The sequence below is a fragment of the Myotis daubentonii genome, chromosome 2, assembly GCF_963259705.1.
Source record: "Myotis daubentonii chromosome 2, mMyoDau2.1, whole genome shotgun sequence".
In the NCBI taxonomy this organism is placed as follows: domain Eukaryota; kingdom Metazoa; phylum Chordata; class Mammalia; order Chiroptera; family Vespertilionidae; genus Myotis; species Myotis daubentonii.
The window spans coordinates 215,076,523-215,101,266 of NC_081841.1; the positions used below are offsets into that span (position 1 = coordinate 215,076,523).

At 49.5% G+C, this 24,744-nt stretch overlaps 1 protein-coding gene and 1 long non-coding RNA gene across 3 annotated transcripts; one reads left to right on the forward strand and one right to left on the reverse strand.

Annotated features, from left to right (window-relative positions):
- Nucleotides 1–6,296: 6,296 nt before the first annotated feature.
- Nucleotides 6,297–10,091, reverse strand: CDKN2AIP (CDKN2A interacting protein). Of its 2 annotated transcripts, none has more exons than XM_059685735.1 (3): nucleotides 9,659–10,091; nucleotides 9,083–9,213; nucleotides 6,297–8,398 (listed from the first exon to the last, which is right to left on the reverse strand). In XM_059685735.1, the coding sequence occupies exons 1-3, from the start codon at nucleotides 9,937–9,939 to the stop codon at nucleotides 7,056–7,058; spliced, it is 1,755 nt and encodes a 584-aa protein (XP_059541718.1). In that variant the 5' UTR covers nucleotides 9,940–10,091; the 3' UTR covers nucleotides 6,297–7,055. The 2 variants fall into 2 exon arrangements, with proteins under 2 accessions (XP_059541718.1, XP_059541719.1); XM_059685736.1 differs by having other exon boundaries at nucleotides 8,255–8,398; nucleotides 9,114–9,213.
- A 753-nt stretch (nucleotides 10,092–10,844) lies between these two features.
- Nucleotides 10,845–15,124, forward strand: LOC132228759 (uncharacterized). The gene is made up of 2 exons (XR_009451434.1): nucleotides 10,845–11,680; nucleotides 14,539–15,124. It is a non-coding gene; the product is annotated as an uncharacterized LOC132228759 (long non-coding RNA).
- The last annotated feature ends 9,620 nt before the right edge of the window (nucleotides 15,125–24,744 follow it).

A 24,744-nucleotide genomic window follows, 5' to 3' on the forward strand; every position in this document is an offset into this window, starting at 1 on the left:
TAATGGACCCCCAAAGATATCCATGTCCTAATCCCTAGAACCTGCGAATATGCTGTTACATGGCAAAGGAGAACTAATGTTGCAGACAATTAATAAAGCTGGTCAGATAACCTTAAAATATGGAGATTATCTGCATGAACCCAATACAATCAGTCACAGGAGTCCTTCTAAGTAGAAAAGGGAGGCAACAAAAGTGGAAGAGAGGCAGGGAAGTCAGGGTCAGAAAAAGAGGTGTGAGGGCAGCAGGAAGATGAGTGTGATGCAAGCTGAGGCCTCAACCCACCATTGCCAGCTTTGCAGACAGGAAGGACCATGAGTCCGGAATGCAAGCAGCCTCTGGAGGCTGCAAATGGAAGGAAGCAGGTTCCCCTAGTCCTCCAGAAGGGAACCCAGAGCTGCCAATACCTTGACTTGAGCCCAGGGACACCCAAGTTGGATCTAAACCTACAGGTTTGTATTGGTTAAGCCCCAGATTCGTGGTAATTTGTGACAGCAGCAATAGCAAATCATATGCCATTAATGTGACTTTAGTTTGTCTAGTGTAGGCCAAGGCTTAGTTGGGAAACTTGGCTTTAATATATGGTGGCATGGATTCCCTTAACAATAAAAAGGGATAGATTTTTAAATTCTAAAAAAACACCAAAGTGTACAAAAAATTCACAGATCTGTTTACTGGGACAGAGTTGAGCTGACCTTGTATTATTTTCTATGTACCACTCTTCCCCTCTTGCTTTAAACTGACAGAGATCAAAAGGGGTCAGCAATTTTTTTTTCTTACAAATTCCCCCAGAACCAACATCACATTGAAATTTATAGGGTGTCTGACTTCTCAAGTATTAGCTCCTGTGGCTGCAGACAGTAAAAATCTTAAAATCTTTAGGCACTGACATTAGCTTACAACAGCAGAAGGTGACAACCAAGGAAACATTAATGGAGCCAGAAAAAGATGAAAAGGAAACTGAGCAAGAGAGGGTAGGTTTACATCAAATGTATAGAAGCAAACGGTGTGATTGAGGGACATCATCTGTAGAGACCACAGAGCAGACTGAGTTTTATTCCATTCTTGAGCTGACAATTCTTCATCTGCCTGGTTCCTGAAATTCCCCCAAGGTCTGAGTAGAGAAAAAAAATCCTTAACCTAACCCAAGCAGCCTTACTTCACTTGAAATAATTTTATTTTAGGCTGTTGTCTTGAAATAATTCCCTATATAGAAGAATGTTGGAAAAAGTAATTCGTTATTGAGCATTTATAGTGCCCCCAGCATCAACAAATAACTTCAGCATATGCCACCTCCAAGAAGTTTGTTAGAATTTATATGGTACCCATGCTTCACAGAACCACCACTATTTATAATTCAAATTACTTTATGTATTGTTACTAGTGGCCCGGTGCATGAAATTCATGCACGTTAAAAGGGGATTAGAGGAAATATTTTAATATTGCTATTTGCCCTTTCTCTATAATAGAAGTGTCAAAGATGAAAGAAAATTAGTAAAATGTATATGAAAATGTTCCTCCTGTCAGAGTCCAGGGTGCACCACGGGACCCAGAGTCAAGTTCCCACCCACCCACGTGTGCCTCAAATCGTGCAAGACCCAGACCCAGCCGCCCTCCCCCCATTGGCTAGATCCAGACCCGGCCAGTCCCACCCTTGTCAAGCCCTACCGGGTGGGGGGGCACAGTCTGAGGTCCCCCGGCCTGGCGCCAGGGTGGGGGGTGTGTGGCCTGAGGTCCCCTATCAAGCCCCACGGGTGCGGGGAGGAGGGCACAGCCTCAGGTCCTTTCTGACTGCTTGTTAAGGCTCATTACGGGAACTCAGCCTCCACTGTGGGTGCCGCCATCTTGTGTTACGGAAACCCCTGCCTCCACTGTGGGCACCGCCATCTTTGTGGCAAAGTGATGGTCAATTTGCATATTCCCTCTTTATTATATAGGATTGATTTCAGAGAGGAAGGGAGTGGGAGATATAGAAACATCAATGATGAGAATCATTGATCAGCCACTTCCTGCACACCCCCCACTGGGGATCGAGCCTGCAACCTGGGCATGTGCCCTGACCAGGAATTGAACTGTGACCTCCTGGTTCATAGGTCAATGCTCAACCATTGAGCCATGCTGGCTGGGCTCAAATTACTTTTTAAAAGTAAGATTTTTCTAATAAGTTTACTCATATGGCAATTGCAGGGATTCCCAAACTCCAAGGGACATTATCCATCGTATCAAATGATATCCATTATACTTCATGTGAATGGTGCCCCCTGGTGTTGTGCAACTCAATGGCTCTGTTTAAGTTCCTGATGCCTTCAGTATTTCTTACTCCAGCCTCTTCCTTGTTCTCTTGGGCCCTCCTACAGAGTGATGCATTGTTTATAGTTGGGGTAAACCAGGCAGGCTCGTTAAATGAAAATTGTCAGTACTCCCACCACTGCAATTCTGACACAAGTGAAGTTCATGCTGTAAAGTCAGGACTCACCATCTCAAATGCCTGCTTCCCTTCTTTACCTTCTCAAAATCTCCCAGGCTGGAATGAGTGGACTTTGACTTCCTCACTATCTCTGGTAGGGACTTCTGTAGTCACATTATCCTTCCTTCTTTTCCTATGTGAGTCATAATAGGAAATGACTGCTAACAAATGTCAATTACAGGGGAAAGGAATAAATAATTTCAAAATAGGATTCTTATTTTACTTACTAGAGGCCCAGTGCACAAATCAGTGCATGGGTGGGGCCCAGCAGGCCCACCCCAATGGGGGCCCATTGGGCCAGGCCAGAGGAGGGTAGGGGCTGCGGGTGGTTGGCCAGCAGCCCCATCCCTAATCGGGGCTTTGGGGGCCAATTGGGGGGAGGCAATTGGGGCCCGGATCAGGCTGGTTGGCTGCCACAGTGTGCATAATAGCCATCGTCGTTCCAGTTGTTCTGCCTTTCCGGTCACTGGGCTTTTATATAGAGAGATATTTCTCTTGTTAATTGCATTTATTCAGTTTTGAAACATGAGTACAGAAAGGTGCTTTACCCCATATTGATTTCCAACTGCATGTTATTATGTGTGATAACTAACTCCCTCATTAAGTATGGTCCTCCACCACAGTGCAGATAAACTATAAATGCCTCCATTGACCTCTATTAGTTTTGATTTCACATGAACCATGTCTTCTTTAGCTAGTGTAGAAAAGTATTTAATAAGCAAATGGTGAAGAGCAATGAGGATTATGTTTCAACTATTGATTACATCTTTGACTGTATCATTCATTGCCTCTGTCAATTGTCCTTTTGCATTCTACAAGTAGACTGTCTAGGAAATATTTTGCAATGATTATTTCAGTATGTATCAGGGCTATATGTATCTTTAGAAGCTTCCTAATTTAAATAAATTTTTTTCCAAATTTCCTGTGTAATTACACTTATTTTCTGTAACATAGGAAACAGATACGGGACAGCATGTCTCACTGATGTTTACATTTGGTGCCCCAAATTAGAACCGTCATTGTTCAGGCTTCTCTTCAATATGTCCCAGTTCTGTGAACTGAGGGAAACAATTCATAATGGTCATCAGTTCCCTCATTTGAACCCACAACCAATACCAACCCACCCGGCAGGCTTTGGAAAGCCTTAAATAACACATGCAAAACATCAACATACTGTGGGTATTCAATAAACGGTAGCTATTCACAGGTGAGTTCTTGAAGTGCTGATAGTTCTATTTTGACCTATGCAAATGTTATATGGACATTCAACTAATAATTATTGGACCAAATATATAAATGGACCTCATGGACTCCTATATTTCACAATTAAAAATGAATGGTAGCTTTTTTAGTGTTACTTAATGTTAATTTATGTAATGGTCCCTTAAACCTGATCTGAGTCCCTACTAATTACAAATTCTAATAGGGCTTATTACTTAAAAATAGATTAGTTTCGCCCTGACTGGTTTGGCTCAGTGGATAGAGCGTCAGCCTGTGGACTGAAGGGTCCCAGGTTCGATTCCGGTCAAGGGCATGTACCTTGGTTGCGGGCACATCCCTAGTGGAGTGTGTGCAATAGGTAGCTGATTGATGTTTCTCTCATCGATGTTTCTAACTCTCTATCCCTCTCCCTTCCTCTCTGTAAAAAATCAATTATTTTTTAAAAAGAAAAAAATAAATTTCATTTTGTAGTAAACAGATGGCTTTCTTCCTGCATCCACTCTAATATCTGTTGCGGAAGGAAGCTGGCTATTTACACTGGACCTCTTAGTTGCTAACCCCACTGCTACTCATAGTCCAAAGAGGTGCTGCAGGAATTGAGAATGGGAAGTAGGAATGATACAGCCTTAGGACAGTTATCCCAGTCAATGGCAGCACCAACAGCCCCCAAGAATTTGGGTTAAAAACTCACCACACCACCATTCTTCAAAGTCAACTTTCTAAAAAATATGTTTTTATTGACTTCAGAGAGGAAGGGATAGAAACATAAATGAGAGAACCATTGATCAGCTACATCCTGCACACCCGCTACTGAGGATCAAGGCCAAAACCCCGGCAAGTGCCCTTGACCAGAATTGAACCTGGGACCCTTCAGTCTGCAGGCTGATGCTCTCTCCACTGAGCCAAACCAGCTAGGGCCCAACTTTCTAACTTTACCATTAAAAATAAAAAAAAAGTCCTTAACAATGTTAAGAAAAATCAATCTCAGGACACTGTCTTGTCTTGTTTTTAATTTAGTTCCCTGTCTTAATAACCTATTTTACTCAGTAAACCTGATTGAAAATTATTTTAGGATTTTTTAAAAACAAACTTCAACTGCACTCATAAGGGATAATTCCCTAGTTGAGAATATTCAAGACAGGCAAGTACTAAGGAGCATTAATACACAGCTACTTGAAATGATGTGACTCATTTAAAGGGACCGAAGATTTGAAGATGTGGTCACTAACAATTAACTACCTGAAAATCAGTCTGAGGGGGATTTTCAAAAACTTTACAATTTGGAGAAGGTAAGCAATACAACATAGTAAAAGTTTGGGCTCTGGAATCACATAGGGGTTTGAAATTGATCTTTGACCAAATTATTTTTTTCAGTTTCTTCATCTGAAAAAGGGCCAAATGAGCACAGCTACTCATAAGGCTGTGAGGAAATCAGAACATGTCTAAGCAGTTAATAAACTAAGGAATACTGCATCACAGTGGGCACTGTAAGTGTATCATCTTGCTTAATCTTCAGTGCTCTCTGGCAGCTATTAGTCCTACTTTACAGCAGAGGGACTAAAAGCCTAGATTCTCAATAACAGATTCCCAAGTTTGCTTTCTTCTGCACTATACTATCTTGAAGAATATTATAAAGTATGCATTTTTCTTAAATCAGGAATTCTTTAAAAATTTCAAGGGATTGAAGCTCTTAATAAGTTTATAGCAAATAACATTTAAAAATTCAACAGTATTTGTTTTTACACTAAATAGCTCCCTCCAAGTCTACCATATCAAAAGGTTACGAGAATTTAAAGTATTTTCAATAACCCACTTGAAACGAGCCAATTTAGGAACTTACCAAACTACCTAGGTACGTCATAGCAATTTATTCTTTGTAATATTTGGCTCATTTTTCTGACCATCATCATCCCACAAAATACACATTCCAAGAATAAGGAAAGAGAGGTAATTAAAAGTGCTTCCACCATTCATGTTATTGCTTCTCACAACCCATTTATAGAATATGGAGATAACTTTAATATCCAGTTTAACATTCTCGAGTCATTCATTTTTAAAGGTTATCTGGTGAAATAAAAACTGACTATTTCAAGTACATAAAGTATCCTTATCTTTTATTTAAATCGTGCTACTTGTGTTCTGTTTAACTATTCTCCTGGTAATATTACTGGCACGAGAAAGGTCATATCTTGATTTTTCTCTTACATTATCACTGTGACTGCTCAATTTGCAGTATCTCAAAAGCCAGAAAAAAAGCCACAAAGATAACGAGACATCCTGGGCCAAAGTTTGAAGAAAAATGAAATGATCTACCACAATGGAATAATACAATTAGAATCACCCAAGACACAAAAACAGGATTCCATTTCATTACTAACGAAGGTATGTCAATTGAACAAGCTCATTAGAGAGCTGAGCATGGCTCTCTATTCTTCCCAGTATTAAGATTTGTAAACAGAAGACTATCCAGTTCTAGATTTGGTAACTGTACCTTCTCTATTCATGAAGTTGTATATCAGCTATGAAAAACTACTTGGTTGTAATTTACAATGACTGGTAGCAGGAAGCTTATTTGCAGGAATTCTGACTTAAGGGGAAAAAAAACACAACTTCTTGAAAAGGTAAAATAGCTTAAAGCATTTAATATCTAAACAAATCAATCTGTTAATAGCAGTAGTCACAAAATATGTTTAATATAGAAACCCACATTTATGTCTTAAGAAAAAGTGTAAATTGTATTTTACCTCAAAACATAAATTATTAACCCACTTAAAGAATCTGCAGTGGTCAAAAGCATGAATTTTAAACAACCTCAGAATAAAATAACCTTAAGTACTTTATATCTAAAAAAATGCTTACAACTCCTCATAAAAATAGTTTGAGGCAACTATTTTTCCTTTTATTATTTAACAGACATGTTCAACATTATGGGCAACATTCTTAAAACCTTAAGCTTCAGACTTTCAAATACTATGGTCCCCTTTTCTTCATGTGGGAGGTTTATTACACTAGGGGAAAAAAAAAAAGCATGGTAGACAATATATTCTCACCAAATCAAAAGCAGTACAAAAGTTTTAAGACTCTACAGAACTACACACCGTACCTAATGCATCATTAAAAATAGAAGACAGTATTTCCCTCAGCAAATAAAACAGCATACTGGTATGCTGTTAATGCTTATCTTTTAATGTGTACTGTCATTCATAAGTTATTTACAACTTCTACTGTGTGAAGAGAACTAGAATGTAAATTTTCTGCAAAACTGGAAAAAAGCAATACAAAATTTGTGAAAGCCTGTGTTTATATTATACAAAAGTCAGTTTTTCTCATCCAATACCAGATACTGTATGCAGTGATACTTTGCATATATTATAGTAATTCTTGAGGATGTTTCAATGCTGGAGGTAAGTTGACAGGCCTTGATTCTTCATCGAGGAGCACTAGGTCTTCTATTTCACTGCCTCTGTACTTCCTTTTACATATTTTTACTACCACCTTTTTCTTGAGAAATACCTTCAATGCTTCTCTTGATGCCACTGCTTTTGCATTTTCTTTGCTTTTTCCACATCCAGTGCCCAAATACACAGACTTGCATCTCAGTTCACAAACAATACTTTCTTGAGAGCTCTTACTCTGAGGCAGATCTGCCAGTTCCTTTAGCGGGACAAAAAACACATCCAGTGTTGCTTTCAGAGCCTCAATAGCTGCGTTTAAGAGCTCTCCGTGATTCACATTGGGACTAAAGCCACCAACAGCTACCAACTTCCATGCCACCGTTTTATACAGTCGATTGAAAAAAGGTTGCTTCTGTTTCACATCTTCATTGGTTAACTTGCAACAAGAGAATCTGACAGAACTCTCACTGGACTGGGAAGTACTTTTAGAAGGCAACTGGGATGTGCTAGTCTGAGAACTACTCTTAGAAGCCAGTTGGGACACACCTGCTAAGGAAGTGCTTTTGGAAACGAGAGACCCACTGGTCTGTGGGCTGTTCTTAGAAGCTAATAGCGACGCAGCTACCTGCGAAGTGCTTTTGGAAGTCAGCATGGATGTAGTTACTGACGTGCTGCTCTTGGGAGTTAGTAAGGATGTGCCTGATGAGGAACTGTTTTTCGAAACCGACGATGAAACAGTTGCCTCTGAACTGGTTTTGGGAGTTAACCCACCTGAAGCTGTCTCTGAACTAGGTTTAGAAGACAACAGTGGCAACTCTACTTCTTCTGCGCTTCCCGAGGAGCCCAACAAGGGCACCTCAACCTCGGAGATGCTTGGAGAAGCTGAGACGGAAGAGCCTTCCAAAGCGCTCTTCTTAGGTGATCCACTTTGTTGACTGGAATCAGAGGACTGGGTCACATGACTATTCACGCTGGATTTCAACAAGGAAGAAACAATCGACGCTGCACCCTGTTTATCTGGGGCTCCTGGCTCAGAAGCCTTTCCAGACCCTGCTGCTGTTACCTGAGAGGAAATGCTGCTCTGGCTGGAAGCAGACCGATCGCCATCACTTGTCGAGCTATTCTGATCGGAGGTGCCAGAGCTCCGAGTGGAGTTCCCACCACTCTCTGATTTGGCAGATGACTCCGTACACACCGAGTTGTTTTCCTGCTGAGCTGATGCATGTTCTGTTTTGGCAGAAATTTTTGCATGATCTTGCTCAACTGCAGAATTATTTCCTTCTATAACTCGTTTTTTCGTTGGCTCTTCTACCCCTTCTAAAAAAAAAAGGAAAACAGATATGTGACTAGTCCACCTCATAGAAATCAGCTAAAAATTTAGAAGACAGGTACTCATTAAAATAAAGGCACAAGGCAAATATATTTCAGAACCAGTAGTTTCTTTAGAACGGTGGAACAGCCTTGGCCAGTGTGGTTTAGTTGGTTGGCGCTTCATCCAGTACATCAAAAGGTGGCTGGTTTGATTCCCGGTCAGGGCACATCTCAGGCTGCAGGTTTGATCCCAGTCAGGGTGCGTGTGATCTGATCAGCAGCCGATGAATGTTTTCCTCTTTCTCTCTCCCTCCCTTCCTCTCTCTACAATCAATTAAAAAATTAAAAAAAAAAAAAAAGGCGGCCTTCCCCGGTCCCTTAATTTGAAAATAAACAAAACATGTAGAATAACTTCATTAATTTTTAAAACAGCACTGAAGAGCATCATTCATTTCTAACATTAAAAAAATCAACAACACAGGCATTTGACACTTCAAAATCTAAAAGCAGTTAAAGGAAAACTTATCAAAGGCAGAGGCTAAAACACAGACACAGGATTCAGTTTTGACATTTCACTTGATTTTAACATTACGTAAATTCCAGATCGTTACAAAAAGTAGGAACAATTTCTAATGGCATCAAACTTATGTTCTAAACTCCTATGTATGTTCACATCTATGATCTGCTAACCATTGCTACTTGATATCCCTCTTTTCTTCACCTTGGCAACCAGTTCGTCTCGGGTGGTATGGACTGGAGCATCTGTCACTTTGATGCCTTCGGCCATACTAAGTATTTTGTCCATAACTTTTGGGGGGTACCTGGAAAAGAAGGAAAAGCCACTGTTAGGAGGTGTTTCCCCCTAAGCTGCCCCGTCTGGGGTGCCCAACAGGCCCCAGGAACGGCACTTCCTGGTTGCAATGGAGAAAGGGGACCGGGCACCAACCGCCAGGCACTTCCCGGAACCTCAGAAACGGGTGCGCCAGCGTCCGGGGAGGGGGGGGGGTGCGGGTCCCTCCGGGTCCCCCTTCAACTCAGGGCCGGTCCACGAGAGGGCTGTCCGCCAACCACGCCGCCAGCCCCCTCCGCCCCCCACCCAAGGGGGCACCCACAGACGCTCAGCAGGTCGGCTTCCGGCAGGTTCGCCCTTCCCACCCTAGAGGGCAGGCGGCCCCGCCATTCCCGCGCTCCCCAACTTCCCCGCCCCGCAGCCCCGAGGCTGCAGACAAAACCCGGAGAGCGGCTCGGGGGCGCGCCCCCACTCACCGGCACCCGAGGAAGACGTGGTTGGCCCAGGCCATGGAGAAGGAGATGAGCTGCTGCAGCTGCCGGCGGCGGGGGCCGCTCTCGGCGTCGGCGGCTTCCTCCGCGGTCGCGGGGGTCGCGGGCGCCTCGCCGCCGGCGGGGGCCAGGTCCCCGGCATTGCGGAGCAGGAACTCCCGGCGGTGGCGCCAGTGTTTGTCCGTCTCGCCGTCGCCGCGCAGCGCCTCCACCCAGGCGGCCGCCCGCGGGTTCTGGCCCAGGTACTCCGACACCTCCTGCGCCATGTTGGGTCTGCAGGTCGCGGAGGCCGCGAGCGGACGCGGCGCCGGGAGCGGGGCGGGGGCGCCGGGCGAGCGGCCCTGTCACTGCGGCCGGCGCCGGCGGCCCTCGGGAGAACGCCCCTCGGCAGGTCCCGGCCCCAACAACAGCGCCGGAGCCGCCGATCCGCCCACTTCCGCCCGCCGCCGGCCCCGGCCCTTTTATAACCTCGCCGCCGCCGCGCGCGTGCGTCCTTCCGGCGCGGCGCTCCCAGGACGCTTTGCGGCGCGCGAGCTGCCGCGACGCGGAGACGCCGGCGGCGGCGGAGGGCGCTCCCTGGGGGCGGGGCGCGGGGGGCGGGGAGGCGGGCCGCCCGCGGGTCCGGGCGCCGCGACCGGGGCACAGCCGAGCGTCCGGCCGGCTTTGTGACGCCGCGGGCTCCGCCGCCCTCCCCGCGGGCCGCGTCGGCGCCGGGTTCCCGCTGCGGCCGGGCCGGGCCCCGCCCTCCTCGGCCGTGCGCTCTGCCCGAGACGCGGGTTTTGAGCGGAGCCAACCCCAAAGCCCGCCTCCATCTCTTTTTCTGTTTTAACTTAAATCCCTCCTCGTTTAAAGTAGTGCACAGGTCTCCTTCCCCCCATGCTTCTCCGGGCCGGAGGGCGATAACACCGCCTCCATCTTCTGGTCCCGCCGGCTGCGCTCCGGGCGCTGCTTCCGAGGGAGACCGGCCACGCGCTCCGAGGCCTCCCGGGCGGCGCGTTCGGAGCGTGGAGTCCGCGGGAAGGAACAGTCATGGCTGAGATGATGCGGCCCAACGCTCGGCCCCGCTCCGGGCGGCCCTGCGAGCGCCGTCTGCAACTGTCCTCGGCGCGCAGGGTCGCGTTCATGGTCCCCGCGACCCCCGCTGCCCCCTCGGGGTGGATCCCCACTGTCCCCCGGGGGTGGGTCCCCGCTGCCCCTCGGGGTGGGTCCCCGGTGCCACCCCCCGCCGTGGATTCCCGCTGCCCCTCGGGGTGGATCCCCGGTGCCCCCCCCCCCGTGGATCCCCGCTGCCCCCCGGGGGTGGACCTGGTCGAACCCCGCCGCGCAGAGGACAGGACGTCCTGCATGTTTCCTGAAACAGTGACGCCCGCGGCGCGGCAGCTGGGAGGGCGTGGGAAAGGGCCTGTGTACTGTCCCCGCTTAGCAGACTGCCGCTCGGTGGCTGTATGTTTCCGATTTCAGGTGCAGGTATACTTTAAGGTTAATAATAAGCTACAATAGGTGCTGTGTAATAATCTTAAATTACGGAATGAAACATTTCCTTTTACTAAATGTGGGTTTTGAAAAGTGCTTGAATTAGAATAAGCAAGAAAAAAATGGTCACTTAGGTAACAATTTCTAAAAGCCATGGAATGTATACAGGGTGGGGCAAAAGTAGTTTCCAGTTGCTTATATGGCAAATAATACAATCATTAAGAATACATGTATACAAGAATAAACTCTCGAGTAGACCTTTGCCCCACCCTATATACATGCTGGAATAATAAAAATTCAACTACAGTATGATGTGAAAGTCATATTGCCCACTTTGCTGCTATGCCAAAAGAAACGGCATAGAAACATAGGCAAAACAAAAATTTTTAATTTGGGATTTTGCTCTTCTTTTTCAGGGAAAATTGCTGAGACTTTGGAGGGGTGAAAGGATGAGGAAATGCTTTAACTTCAGATGCAATTTAAGATGGAAAATATTATGGTCTTCCATGAATTCTTAGGCAGGGGGGAGATCAGGTAAAAGAATCTATGATTACATACCTAGGTGTTATTTGTGCTTTTTTTTTTTTTTTTAATCCTCACCTGATGATATGTTCCTACTGATTTTTTTTCATTTTTTTCTTTTTCTTATTGATTTTTAGAGAGGAAGGGAGAGAGGGAGAGAGAGAGGAGAGAGAGAGAGAGAGAGAGAAAACAAAACAAAAAAGAATACACACAAAAAACATGAATCTGCTGCCTCCCATATGTGTAGAGACCTTTTTTAGGTTCAGGGGATGATGTTCCAACCAACTGAGCCACCCGGCCAGGGCTTACTTGGGCGTGCATTTTAAACCAAGAATGTTCTCGCTTTTGTTGTTGTTGCCCTGTAGCCTCCACCCATAGTTTTCATTGCCTTGGATGAAGAGCAAATAGAGCCTGAATTTCAAAATTATTTTTTAAGTTATAATAATGGCAATATAATCCGAAAATAAAGTATTTTTTAAATAAGGTATGTACATTGTTTTTTAGACATGGTTCTGTCGCACACTTAATAGGCTATAGATAGTATAGTGTAAAGGAACTTTGCTGTGCACTGGGAAACCAAAATATTCCTATGATTCACTTTATTATGATATTTACTTTATCGTAGTGCTCTGGAACCAAACCGGCAATGTCTCCGAGGTATGCCTGTACCTTCTTTTCCTGTGGCATAGCGATTACCTCAGTTTTAGAAAGGCTCTTTGGGTACCTACTGATGTGAAGAAGTAGAGAACTATGGACTTCCTCTACAAATTTACAAATTCTAGTTTGATTTATTTCAGTTACAAGAGACAAAAATTATGATTTAAAATGGCTTCTGCTTAAATAAAAAGGGAGTTTATTGGCTGTTACTGACAGTCCAGGGGGTAGCCTGGGCTCCGGGTACTCAAACAGTATATTGAAATCAGGCAGCCTGTTTCTCCTCATCTCCAGACTTGGCTTTCTCTGCGTTAGCTTCAGTCTTGGGCAAGCTCTTCCTACAGAGTGGCAAAAATGGTTCCTAGCAACGCATGGCTTGTGTCCATCAGAATTTATTTTTCTGAGAGTTTCTGCCAATGTCTGAGGTTCTGTTAAAAATCGATTGGTTTTGTTGGGTCATGTGTATCCCTTAAATAAACACTCACACCAAGGGTATGAAATGTTCTGATTGTACAGATCTGAGTCGTGGGTACACCCTAAGAATAATAAAACATCTGAGTACGGTCAATATCATGCAAGGAAAATGACAAACTCAATAAACCAAAGAATTTATACTCAAGGAAATGGAGATAACAGCCATGTGAACAGAAAAGTCACCAAATACCAGAAAAAAAATTTTCAAGAACAGATGGTAGGAAGCAATTCCAAACGACTAAGACAGTTCTCCTGTGGGAGGGTCTGTTATCAGGATGACTTCTTTTTCTCCACATTTTAGCCAAAATGTGGCTATAAAATCTTTTTATAGTGCTATGTTTCTTTATATAGTCACTAGAGGCCCAGTGCACAAATTTGTGCACAGGTGGGGTCCCTTGGGGTGGCCTGCAGGGATCGGGCTGAAACCCGGAGTCCAATGCTGCCTGCAGCTGCTGCCTGCTGCTCCCGCCCATCCCAGCCCCACTGCATCTGCTGCGGGCTTGCACCCAATCAGTCCCTATCTAGAGAGGCTCACCCTGCTGCAGCAGCACTCGCCAGCTGAGAGCCCTGCATCTGGTGCCCTGGTGCGAGGGGGGGGCGCCGGGGATAGAAGGAGGCAGGTATGGCCTACAGGATCAGGATGAAACCGGCTCTCCAACATCCCCCAAGGGGTCCCGGATTGCAAGAGGGTGCAGGCCAGGCCGAAGGACCCCACCAGTGCACAATCAGGGCCAGGGAGGGACCGCAGGAGGGCTCCAGGGCGTGTCCGGCCCATTTCGCTCAGCTCCGATAGGCCAGACCCCAGCAGCAAGCTAACCTACTGGTCGGAGCATCTGCCCCTGATGGTCAGTGCACGTCATAGCAAGTGGTTGAATGGTCTTAGCATGTCATTAGCATATTACACTTTGGTTGAACAGTAGACCCAGTCACTGCCCAGATGACTGGACACAGTATTTTAGGCTTTTATTATTTAGGATATGAAGAGCCTTCCTGAAAACAATTTTTTCTTTTTAGTCTTCATGTTCCTCCTAATACCAACAAGATGAGATATTATTCTGTGTACTTTCCATCCCTTTGTGAAACCCTTCACCTGTGCCTGATCCCAGAACGTGGGAGATTTAAATCTGGGAGAAAGACACAGATGGAGATCAGAGAAGAGTTCTGAGTTGAAGAATTACAGTTGAAGTTCCCATAAAAGAACCCATTCATCCTGGTTCTTCAGAATCGTGGGAAGTTAGAACTGGTAGGGACCTTAAGGCTGTTTATTTTATAGATGAGGAAACTGAGGTCAGCGCAGTTAAGTGATTCACTAAGGTCAATTGGAAGGGAAGCATGAGGAACCAAGGAGTGTAGTCTACTGACTTCTGGTCTAGAATTTTGTCTCCTGACACATTTTGCTCCTTGGGGAAGTTTAAGGAATTTTGATTAACAAGATGTAGTGGCTGCAAAAGAAAAAGGAACTGAGTTAACTCTAGGCTCCGCAACCGGTGTGGCTCGGTTGGGCATCCTCCAGTGCACTGAAAGGTTGACGGTTTGACTCCCAACGGGGGCGTGCAGGAGGCAGCCTATGGGTGTTGCTCTCTTGCGTCAGTGTTTCCCTCCCCCTCTCTCTTCCCCCTCTCCCTCCCCCTCTCCCCCTCTCCTTCTCTCCCCCCTCCCCCTCTCCCCTCTCCCCCTCTCCCCCTCTCTCCCCCTGCCTCCTTTCTTCTCTGTCTCAAAATCAATTAAAAAAAAATCTTTAGAACTGGAGTCCAGGCACTAAAATTACCACAGTAATAATCCACTGAATTATTGGGCAGTTTGGAAACTAGGAGTAGGAGGGATAGGACATTGTGTTTGTTTTTCCAGGGCTCTGTGCACAGTGTGTGGTTGTGCAACCACAGAAGCAGCTCGGAATGGTCCTATCCTGTTTAACAAGATACTGAGTTGCTTTTAAGAGATAACAGACCGCAACCTCATGTCAGGTAACCAGAGGTTGCGCAGATGAGAGAACTTTGACCTCCCGCTGCACCCAGAACCAAAGTCTTGCCACTCCCCACCCCCTCCCTACACAACCAGGACAGAAGCTAAAGGACCAGCACATAACCTTCAGGAGCAGAGTCCACTGCCCAGGAAGATCTGGTATTGATGACCCTTTATCATAAATGGCCAAGTCCCAAGGTCCTTCGACTAAAACTTGCCCCACCAGCACTTCCCCGTACCCGTTCCTCCTAACCCCTTAAAATCCCTTAGTCTCGTCCAGCGAGCAAGATAGGTCTGAGGTACCATTAAGTCTCCCATCTCCTCAGTTGGCACCTTCTTGGTCAATAAACCTTTCCTTACTCCAAACTCTGACGTTTTTTATATTGTCCTTTGAAGAGTTACTTGGGTTTGGTAACAATTGCCTTGGAACTATGAGCAGCAGAGGACCTAGAAGTATTCGTGGAGAGAGCTGGGAAGCCAGGTGAGTGGACATGTGTCACTTACATTAGTTAACAGTATTGCTTTAGGAATCAGACCTTCCTGGGTTTGAATTCTGGCTCCATTTTGTACCACCATTGTGGCCTTGGGCAAATTATTTAACTCCTCTAAGTCTTCATTGTCGTAATTGTAAAATGGGGGTCGTGTAAAAGAGGTCGTGTATTAAAGAGAATAGGTCAGTACCTGGTACATAGCTTACGTTCAATAAGTGAACTTTAGAAACGTGTTTTAGGTTTTATTTGGTAACTAGAGGCCCGATGCACAAAATTCGTGCGAGAGTAGACCTTCCTTCCCCTGGCTGCCGGCACTGGCTTCCCTCGCAGCCCCGGCTTCTTCCAGTCTAATTAGCATATTATGCTTTTATTAGAGATGATGCAGTTTTGATGATTAGTTCTTTGGTTTATGAAAATAACGCCTTTACAAATGAACTGTGTTTTAGCAGGTACAAATCTCAGTCCAGAAACCCACGGTGTGCAAAGAGATGTAGCTGTTTTTCTATGGTTGAATTCATTTTCTGTTTTAAAGTCCAGTTCCACGAAGCGGGTGGGGAGACCCAGTTGCACTTCAGGATTTCGAGCGTCCTTTCCAGGGAACTCCTACAGTGTCGAAGCACGGGCTGGAGCGGGGAGCCGAGGTGAGGAGTGCCCGGCACCCCTTGAAATAGCCATCTCCCCTATCGGTTTTGGGTCCATCTAGGGCAGCGATGGCGAACCTTTCGAGCTCGGCGTGTCAGCATTTTGAAAAACCCTCACTTAACTCTGGTGCCGTGTCACATCTAGACATTTTTTGATATTTGCAACCATAGGAAAAGATTTATATTTTTGATATTTATTTTATATATTTAAATGCCATTTAACAAAGAAAAATCAACCAAAAAAATGAGTTCGCATGTCACCCCTGACACGCATGTCATAGGTCTAGGTCCATGGAGGCCACTGCTTCCTCCTCATCCCTGCAGTGGGGCCTCTGTAGCTCAGAGGACTCTCCTTGCTGTGCTCATGCCTCTCCAGGTGTAGTGAGCACCCACTGGTCGTCATCCCTGCTGGATGCAGGCGCTCTCTGAGGCTCTCTCAGGTCCGCTAGCTCAGACACCCCGCGCGCGCGCGGAGGAGGGGTGCTCCCCCGGGTCCTGCTGGGAATGAGGCCTGGGCCACACCTGCTCAAGGGTCCCCCCTTCCTCTCTGAAATCAATAAAAATATATTTTTAAAAACATCGGGGAATCACTCAGTCTTCTTATGGCGTCACAGATTCAGGGAGTTCCACTCCTGCTGACACAGGATCCCTGAGGCCGCGTCCTCCGCGTTGGGAACCCTGGGCCATGAGGACCCGGAGGCCACTGAGCAGAGCCCGCCACGCCCTCCCTCCCAGGCCGGCCCTTCCCCAGCCCCGGCTGCCAGAAGAGAAGAGTTAGCAGCCAGCCAGCTTCGAGTCGAGTCAGACACAAGGAACCTCCCCTCCCGGGCGCGGTGGAGTGTGGCTGGCCCACGCCGGGAATCCACAGTGCCCGAAAAGGCCGGGGAGGTGGGTGCAAACCCGCACAGCGCACCCTGTCCGCGTGGAGTCACAGTGGCCCCCTAACGTGTCCCGTCTGTCCCTGTGCCCAGCGCCTGGTGCAGAGGACACGGCGCCCAGTCGGGAGGGAGCAGGTTGCTGGGACTCGCCCGGAGGCCCCTTCCTTGGGGGCTGCCACGTGCAGGAGCTTCATTCTACTAAGCCAGCGGTTCTCACCCTGTGGGTCGCGACCCCTTTGGCGGTCGAACGACCCTTTCACAGGGGTCGCCTAAGACCATCCTGCGTATCAGATATTTACATGACGATTCATCACAGTAGCAACATGACAGTGATGAAGTAGCCACGAAAATAATTTTATGGTTGGGTCACAACATGAGGAACTGTATTAAAGGGCCAGAAGGTTGAGAACCACTGACCTAAGGCATCCTGGAGTCTCTGGAAGTGACACAGGGTCTGGACATGTTAAAGGGAGTTTTTATAAAGGAAACATGGCAAAGCAATAAGGCCCAGGGCCCTGGCATTGAACTCTCCAAAAAATGAAAGCGCTCTGGAAACGTCACCTCTCTTCTTCCATTTATCCTGCCCAGGATGACATGGAGAGAGCATGTCGGCTCTCCCTGCAGCAGGCCATCTTCCTCTGGGCAGTGACCTCAGTAACCTCAGATGCGGGTGCGCTTCCCTGGGAGCGGTCGCATTCCTGCCTATAGAACCCGCGCTCGGACAGGTCAGTTCCCGGGTCAGGGGGACTCGCATCCCTTCGCGCTGGCCGGCTGGGAACCCAGGGAGGTGCTGAGGGCCCCGGGCTTTAGTTCCTTATCAGCTCCATCAACCTGTTCAACTCCACTCGGCCGCCTCTGAGGACTCATGGCTGCCTCTGTGGCAGCGAGTGTGATGGGCCAAACAGCAGGTGCAGGACACCAGGCCAGAGGCGCCCCCTGAGGCACAGGCTGGCCTCATCGCTCCTGGCCATCCTCGCTGCGTTCAGCTGGGCAGAGGCAGGGGAAGAGCCAAGCCTTCCTAGGGGCCTGCACTCAAGTCTGCTGCCCGGGCCTGAGGCCCCCCCACCCCCCCACCCCGCCCCAGGAGCCCGTGAAGCCTCAAGCCTGCTCCTGGGGCCGGGCCCCAGAGCCCTTTGTCCCAGGCCCGGGGGGTCCCCTTCTGCCTGCCCTCCTGCCCAGACAGGGCGCCTTTTCTCTCCTGCTCCTCGGGAACCGGGGGGCAGCCTCACTCTGGGGCTCAGGGCACGGGTAAGAGGGCCCGAATCGCCGGGCCATTCTCAGGACAGGCCCTCAATACCCTTCCCGACACCCTGAGACAGTCCCCTTGGGGCTGCTGTGACTGCCCGCAGGAGAAGGCTTTGATGGAAAGGGACCTACTGGTCGCAGCATCTAATGCCAAGGAATGGAGCCAGAAAGGGCAGAGCTCCCTCTTCCTCAGGAATTTGGAGAGATGGGGCCAGAGCACCCCGGGCTCCCTTTCTCTGAGGCTGCAGGGTCCTAGGTGGAAGTTCGCTGGTGGAGGTGGGGTCTCCTCGGGACTGGGAGGGTCCTAAAGGGGTTGGCTTTATGTGGTCTTGGTACTCACCCCAACCTGCATAATAATAATAACAAAAACGACATTTTAAAACATGCCTTTTGTGTGATCCCATTTTATCTTTAAAAGAATCTATAAATACGTATGTGTTTGCATGTGTTTCAAAGAATTAACGGAAAGAGATGCAGAAATTGATCCCAGTAATTACATTGGGGGTAGGAGGTGTATTCCGACATTGTGGGGTGGGAGGCAAAGACTATCACTTTAGGCATTTCAATACCCACAGAATTTTCCAAGGCGCATGTGTCCCTTTTGTCAGAAAATCTGTATTTTTCACGTCCTTGGTCTACCTCCTCTCACCTCCCGCCCCTGTGGGAAGGGCTGGGAGTTCTGCAGGGCGCTCGGAGGTCCCTGGGCCACATCTCCGAGGGCAGGCCCCCCGCAGTGCGCAGACCCTTCCACCCGCCATAAAGTGTCCAAGTCGCGAGTCTGCTGTGTGCCCGCTCTCTGTCTCCGACATGGTGGGATTTGTGCTTTTGTATGACTTGTCACAGTTTCAGTGGCATCGCCACCAGGGGAAGAATATAGGGTCACAAAGGCCTGCAGATCTGTGTGCACAGCACGTCCCTGAGTAAAGGCTGACCACCCAGCCTCTGAGTTCTGTCGCGGAGAGCTCACCTGTGCCCCTGGGCGCGGAGTGGCTGGGCGGCACCGGGCCCCTGGCTTCAGAGGCTGGGCTGTGAGACCTTCTGAGACTCCAGTAGCTCATACCCTCGGGGCCCACTGGGCCTGGGGCAGTCGGCAGATGTGACTGAGAATATTGCAAAGAGGGGGAACATGTCCCCGAAGCTCTTTGAGACATTTCCACCCGCCCGTCCGTGTGGAATGAGAGGGAAGTGATCAAATCTATGGCTCCCAGGCCCTCCCGGGGCCCTTTGCCAGCGAAGGGTTGCTAAATAGCAGCCCTGTGTTTATCTGGCTCCTCTGATCTCAGGATTTCACAGGACGTCAGACAAACACCGAGCAGCGGGTCAGACTGTGCTTTATCTTCCAGATGGGAGGTTGGAGGCTCAGTCAACAGCAATAGAGCCGCGATGTGATCGAGTCAAGTGCTGGGAGCGAGGAGGGAGGTCGCAGACGGGTGGGCGCAGTGTGTGGAAGCCGCCTGCGGGTGCTGTCCGTGACATTCCTGGGCCACGGGGGCTCTGAGTCAGCGAGTCTGGGCATGGGCCCTGGATCTGGGCTTTAAACTGGACTTGCAGGTGGTGTGTGCATCGCACTGTGAGAAACACTGGTCCAGGGAGAGGCAGAGGCCATGCCTTCTGTCTGAGGCTGGCCCCTGCGTGACCCAGAAGGACAGCTTCACCCATGTTATCCAGGAACGAAAGGCATAGAATTTACTCCACAAAGCTCTGTCTTCAGGGGGGAGAGGCTACTGTCGGACGACACACTGGAAGGTCTGAGGCTAGCTTCATGCTTATGACCGAGGCAAAGCGCTTCTCCTGCGTGGGAGGCTGTCCCCTGCAGGTCTGTTCTCACACATCCCCGTGGCTGCTCCCTCCCTCCGGCACCCGGGCCTGGTCATGGCTGTAAATGGCTCCGAACGCAGGTGCAGGGCTGCGCTCACCTCCGCCAGCTGCTGGTGGTGCCAGCTAAGCCCCTGCGTCCATCCGGCTAGTCTCTGCCTCCGTCTTCCCATGCCACCCCCCCTCCTCTGTCTGTTGCAAGTCTCCGCCTTTTATTCCTGCAACTGCACGACTACTATGGCCGTTTTAACAATATACGTTGTAATATGTGATATTACAAGTCTCTACTCTCATTTCTCACATATGTCTTCCAACTTGAGAGTCTAGGGCAGCCGTGGGCAAACTACGGCCCGTGGGCCAGATCCGGCCCGTTTGAAATGAATAAAACTGAGCCACGGGAGACCAGGCGCTGTGCGGGCGACGAGAATGGATGGAGGAGGAATAAGAGGCCCAATGGCTGGTGACAGCCTCGCCAGTCTCTTCATCTAGAGCCATGGCTCTCAACCTTCCTGGTGCCGCGACCCTTTAGTCCAGTTCCTCATGTTGTGGTGACCCCCAGTATCATGGTTACAAATGGAACATAATTAGAGCATAGTGATTCATCACAAAAACAATATGTAATGATATGTGTGTTTTCCAATGGCCTTAGGCGACCCCTGTGAAAGGGTCGTTCGACCCCCAAAGGGGTCGCGACCCACAGGTTGAGAACGCTGGTCTAGAGCCTGCTGTTACATATGACATGTGAATAAGACACGGAATATGCAGTATACTGTGAAATATGGGAAGGAGAGAAAGTGCCATTTCTTTACGAAATAAACACTGCTCATGCCAATATATAGACATTTCCACTAAATTACATGAAGGTTTCTCTTTCTAAATGCCACCTCTGGGCTTATCAATTCAATGCCATTCTGACATGGTTTCAAATGACCAGATGAAGAGGAATCATCAGATTGTAATGTGGATGGAGTGATGCTGACATAGAAATAATTGCTTTTCCACAGGTGGCCCTGCGGTTCTGTGATTGGACCAACACGTTCAGGGTCAGCGAATTCCCCCACCCCCCCGCCCAGGCAGCTCCCCCAATTTCAATGGAGGATGACCTGCTTCTCCCAGCCCCGCCTTCTCTGGACCTTAGATATGGGGACAGCGAGGGACCCAGCGTCCCCATGAGGACCCTGTAATCACTTTTCCCGCACGACAGCTGTGCAGGTGGTGCTGGGACAGATCCCTCCCTCCCTGCCTGCCTTCTACTTTGCAACTTGGTTACGGAGTTTTCATCTTTGAAGCTGGCGAACCCTTTATTTTGCAGTAGTTTCTCCTGAATTCCTTCCTGAGGAATCGAACTGGTCACACCGCTCCCACTGTGCGCATCCCTTCGGTCGCCTGCGCTGGAGGGTGCGGTCCCCGTGGAGGGCGGGACCCTGCTTCCCCGGCAGGAGCCACGGGCCAGCTGAGGTGTCGCCCGTTACACACCCCAGGCTCACTTGCTCTCCACCTGGCAGGGAAGGGAAATTCAGACGCAGCGACATTAAACAACTTTCTCTACAATGAAGAGAAACACCTGTAGGAGAGGCCTCTGTAACAGGTCGGTGCCCGAGCAGCAAAGCCTGTGATCGCCCCCAGGAGAGCTGAAATACGCCCCTCTCTCCCCAGTGAGTATGGATGGCGCAGGCCAACCCGCAACTAGACGACCGTCCCGCAGCCTCGGGGGCTGCTCCTGCAGGAAGGAAGGGGGCCAGGTTTCCACTTTCCGTAAAAACCAGGGCTTGTTTCTCAGGCTGCTCCTCTGTGGCTGTCACAGGGCCGGTGGCTTGGCAGGAAAATCACCTTCTGAGACAAGGGGTGATTTCTCTGTCCCGGTGAGCGCGCGTGACATTCCGCCCGGGGGCCACTGGGTGGCGCTGCAGGAGCCGGGATGGCGAGGCCCTGGCCTCCTGCCTCTGTCGGGTCCAAACTGGACGCGCCAGCCACGGGGCTACGCCCACAGGTGAGCCCAGTGCGGCCAACCCCCTCCCAGCGCCTCTGATAATGTGGACAGTCGCTGTGTTCTCCCTCTTATATAGAGAAGAAATAAGAGGGTATTCAGGAAAGCTGTTTTTCCTTGAAAATGCTATTTTTATTGGTCTGTAAAAGAGCATGTGTGAGTGTGCAGACACAGCCTCGTGCAAACGCAGGCTCCAGGCAGCCTTGGGGGTGGGGTGGGGGGGTGGGGCAGCTGGGGGAGGCCCGCGTGCCTCCTGGCTTCCCCCAGGCCTGCTGGTCCAGGGCTGCATCACAAACCACCCCACCCCGACCCCCACCCCTTCACTGATGTTACACTGCGTCCACTGTACTCGTTGGGTTAGATAGTTGCTGAGCTCAAGGTCAAGAGTAGAGGACAGAGACCCCACCTCTTTTTAAAGAAAATATATTTTTATTGATTTCAGAGAGGAAGGGAGAGAGATAGCGAGATAGAAACCTCAATGATGAGCCCTGGCCGGTTTGGCCCGGTGGATGGAGCGTCAGCCTGCGGGTTCAGGGGTCCCAGGTTCGATTCTGGTCAGGGGCATGTACCTTGGTTTCGGGCGCATCCCCAGTGGGGAGTGTGCAGGAGGCAGCTGATGGATGTTTCTCTCTCATTGATGTTTCTGACTATCTCTCTCCCTTCCTCTCTGTAAAAAAATCAATAAAATATATTAAAAAAAAAAAAAAAAGGAAACATCAATGATGAGAGAGAATCATGGATCAGCTGCCTCCTGCACGCCCCCTCCTGGGGATCAAGCCAGCAACCTGGGAATGTGCCCTTGGCTGGAATTGAACCCGGGACCCTTCAGTCCTCAGGCCAATGCTCTATCCAGAGCCAAACCGGCCGAGCGAGACCCCACCTCTTGATAGAAGTATCAAAGAACTAGGGACCAAGTTTTCAGACAGCACAGCTGGGATACCGGCTTTACCCACTCTCTCGCCCCCGTCCTCGTCCCTCTAGTTAACTTTCTGTCCCCATCCTTTAAAGTTGGGGCCGAGTGGGGACAGTTGCTAGACTTGAGTCAGAGGATATGGCCTCACACCCCCTTTCTTTCCCACCCTCCACTCTAGGACACTCCCCTGAGATGCGGGCCAGCCTGCAGGGGGAAGGGGGGCTGCCTTCCAGAGGATGGGGACAACTGGAGCTTTGGGGAGTTCCAGGCAGCCCGCCCCTGCGTTCGGGGCAGAGGGACTATGGGGTGAGGGGAGGGGGTCAGAGGAGCTGGCTCAGAGTCAGTGTTCCTGAGGCCCCGCCCAGGGCCTGCTTCAGGGCCCAGCAGATTCCTGCCGCTGTGGTTGCCAGCGGTGGGTTGTTAGCATTGGAATGAGCTGAAGCCTCTGTTTTTTGTTCTGTTGTTGTGCTTCAAAGTAACAGAAATGAGCAGCCACAGGCCCGGCCAGGCCAGCTTCCGCCTGCGAGGCTGGTGACAAGGAAGTGAGGCGTGCCAGCTCCGGTGGACCAAAGCCGCTAATCTCCCCGCAGATGCCGCCAAGCCGCTGTGGGTAGCGAGTCTCGCTGGTCCCACACGGACGTGGAGCCCATGACCTTGCGTGACCCGGTCCCTCCCACAGCCGTTCTGTAGAGAGGAGAAGGGTCGCCAGGCCGTGGGTGGCTCCTCCCGATGCCGGCGGTGATGAAGGGCTCGGCCCGCCTTGGGGATGCCCGGCGCTCAGGCGGCGACCGTCTGCTGAGCCTTTAACGGTGGGCCGCTCTACCATCCCTTGCACACTGTATGTTCCTCTGTTTTTATTGGTTCACAGTCGTTAAGAAAAATTATTCCAGCCAGGCCAGTGTGGCTCGGTGGTTGAGCGTCGACCTGTGAACCAGGAGGTCACGGTTTGAGTCCCAGTCAGGGCACATCCCTGGGTTGCGGGCTCGATTCCCATTGTGGGGTGTGCAGGAGGCAGCCGATCCATGATTCTCTCTCATCATTGATGTTTCTCTCTCTCTCCCTCTCCCTTTCTCTCTGAAATCAATGAAAAAATATATAAAAAAAGAGAAACTGTTCTGAAAGACACATTGTAATATGACTGTCCCGTTAAAACCAGAGGCCACATAATACTATAAACTTTGAGTCTTGCTTACCTTCTCCAAAGACCAGGTAACCACAGCAACGAAAGGCATGGTCCTCAGGACTTATCAGGACAGACCACCCAGGCTTCATCTCAAAGGCCGAGGCTCCGGCTGCCCTGGCGTGGCCCCTCCCACGCCGCCCCTCCTCAAGGGTTTCCCTGGGGAAGGACAGAGGGTGAGGACTCCTCAACCTTTGCTGTGGTTCCAGAGCTGTAGTCTCGCTTTCTGCAGGGCTTCGAGGGGAAAGCTCTCGGAGGGAGGGAGGGAGGGAGGGAGAGAGGGAGGGAGGGAGGGAGGGAGGGAGGGATGACTAACACATTGCAGGCGATTAGCATCCCTGACCCCAGACATCAAATGCTACTTGTAATAACCAAAAGCAAACATGAGCTGCTCCTGTACCCCTGCAAACACCCCTCAGGCATGTGCTGTGGAGAGCTGATAACAGACACTGCGCCGGCGGGAGGGGGCACAGCAACCTCCCCACCCTCCCGGGAGTCCTCCAAGGCCAGGCTGGGGCTGTGGAGATGCTCTGACATGAACCAGGGTCTCTCCCATGACTGCTGAGCTGTGGCATACAAGCATCCAGCGAAATGCCGGTGCTCACAGGCACTCCACCAACAGCGGCGGATTCATTGCCATGTCTGGCTTATTATCATTCGCCCCTTGAAACCAGACATTCCACACCCTCTGTGTTGTGAGAGCCCGCGGTGGGCTCACTATCAGGCCAGGCTGCTGATACGTGCTCGGGAAATGTTAGTCACAGTGGATGAGAGTGGTGGCTTCTTTAACGCAGATGCAAACCGCCAGGAAGGGCGGCACACGGTCGGCTGCCCGC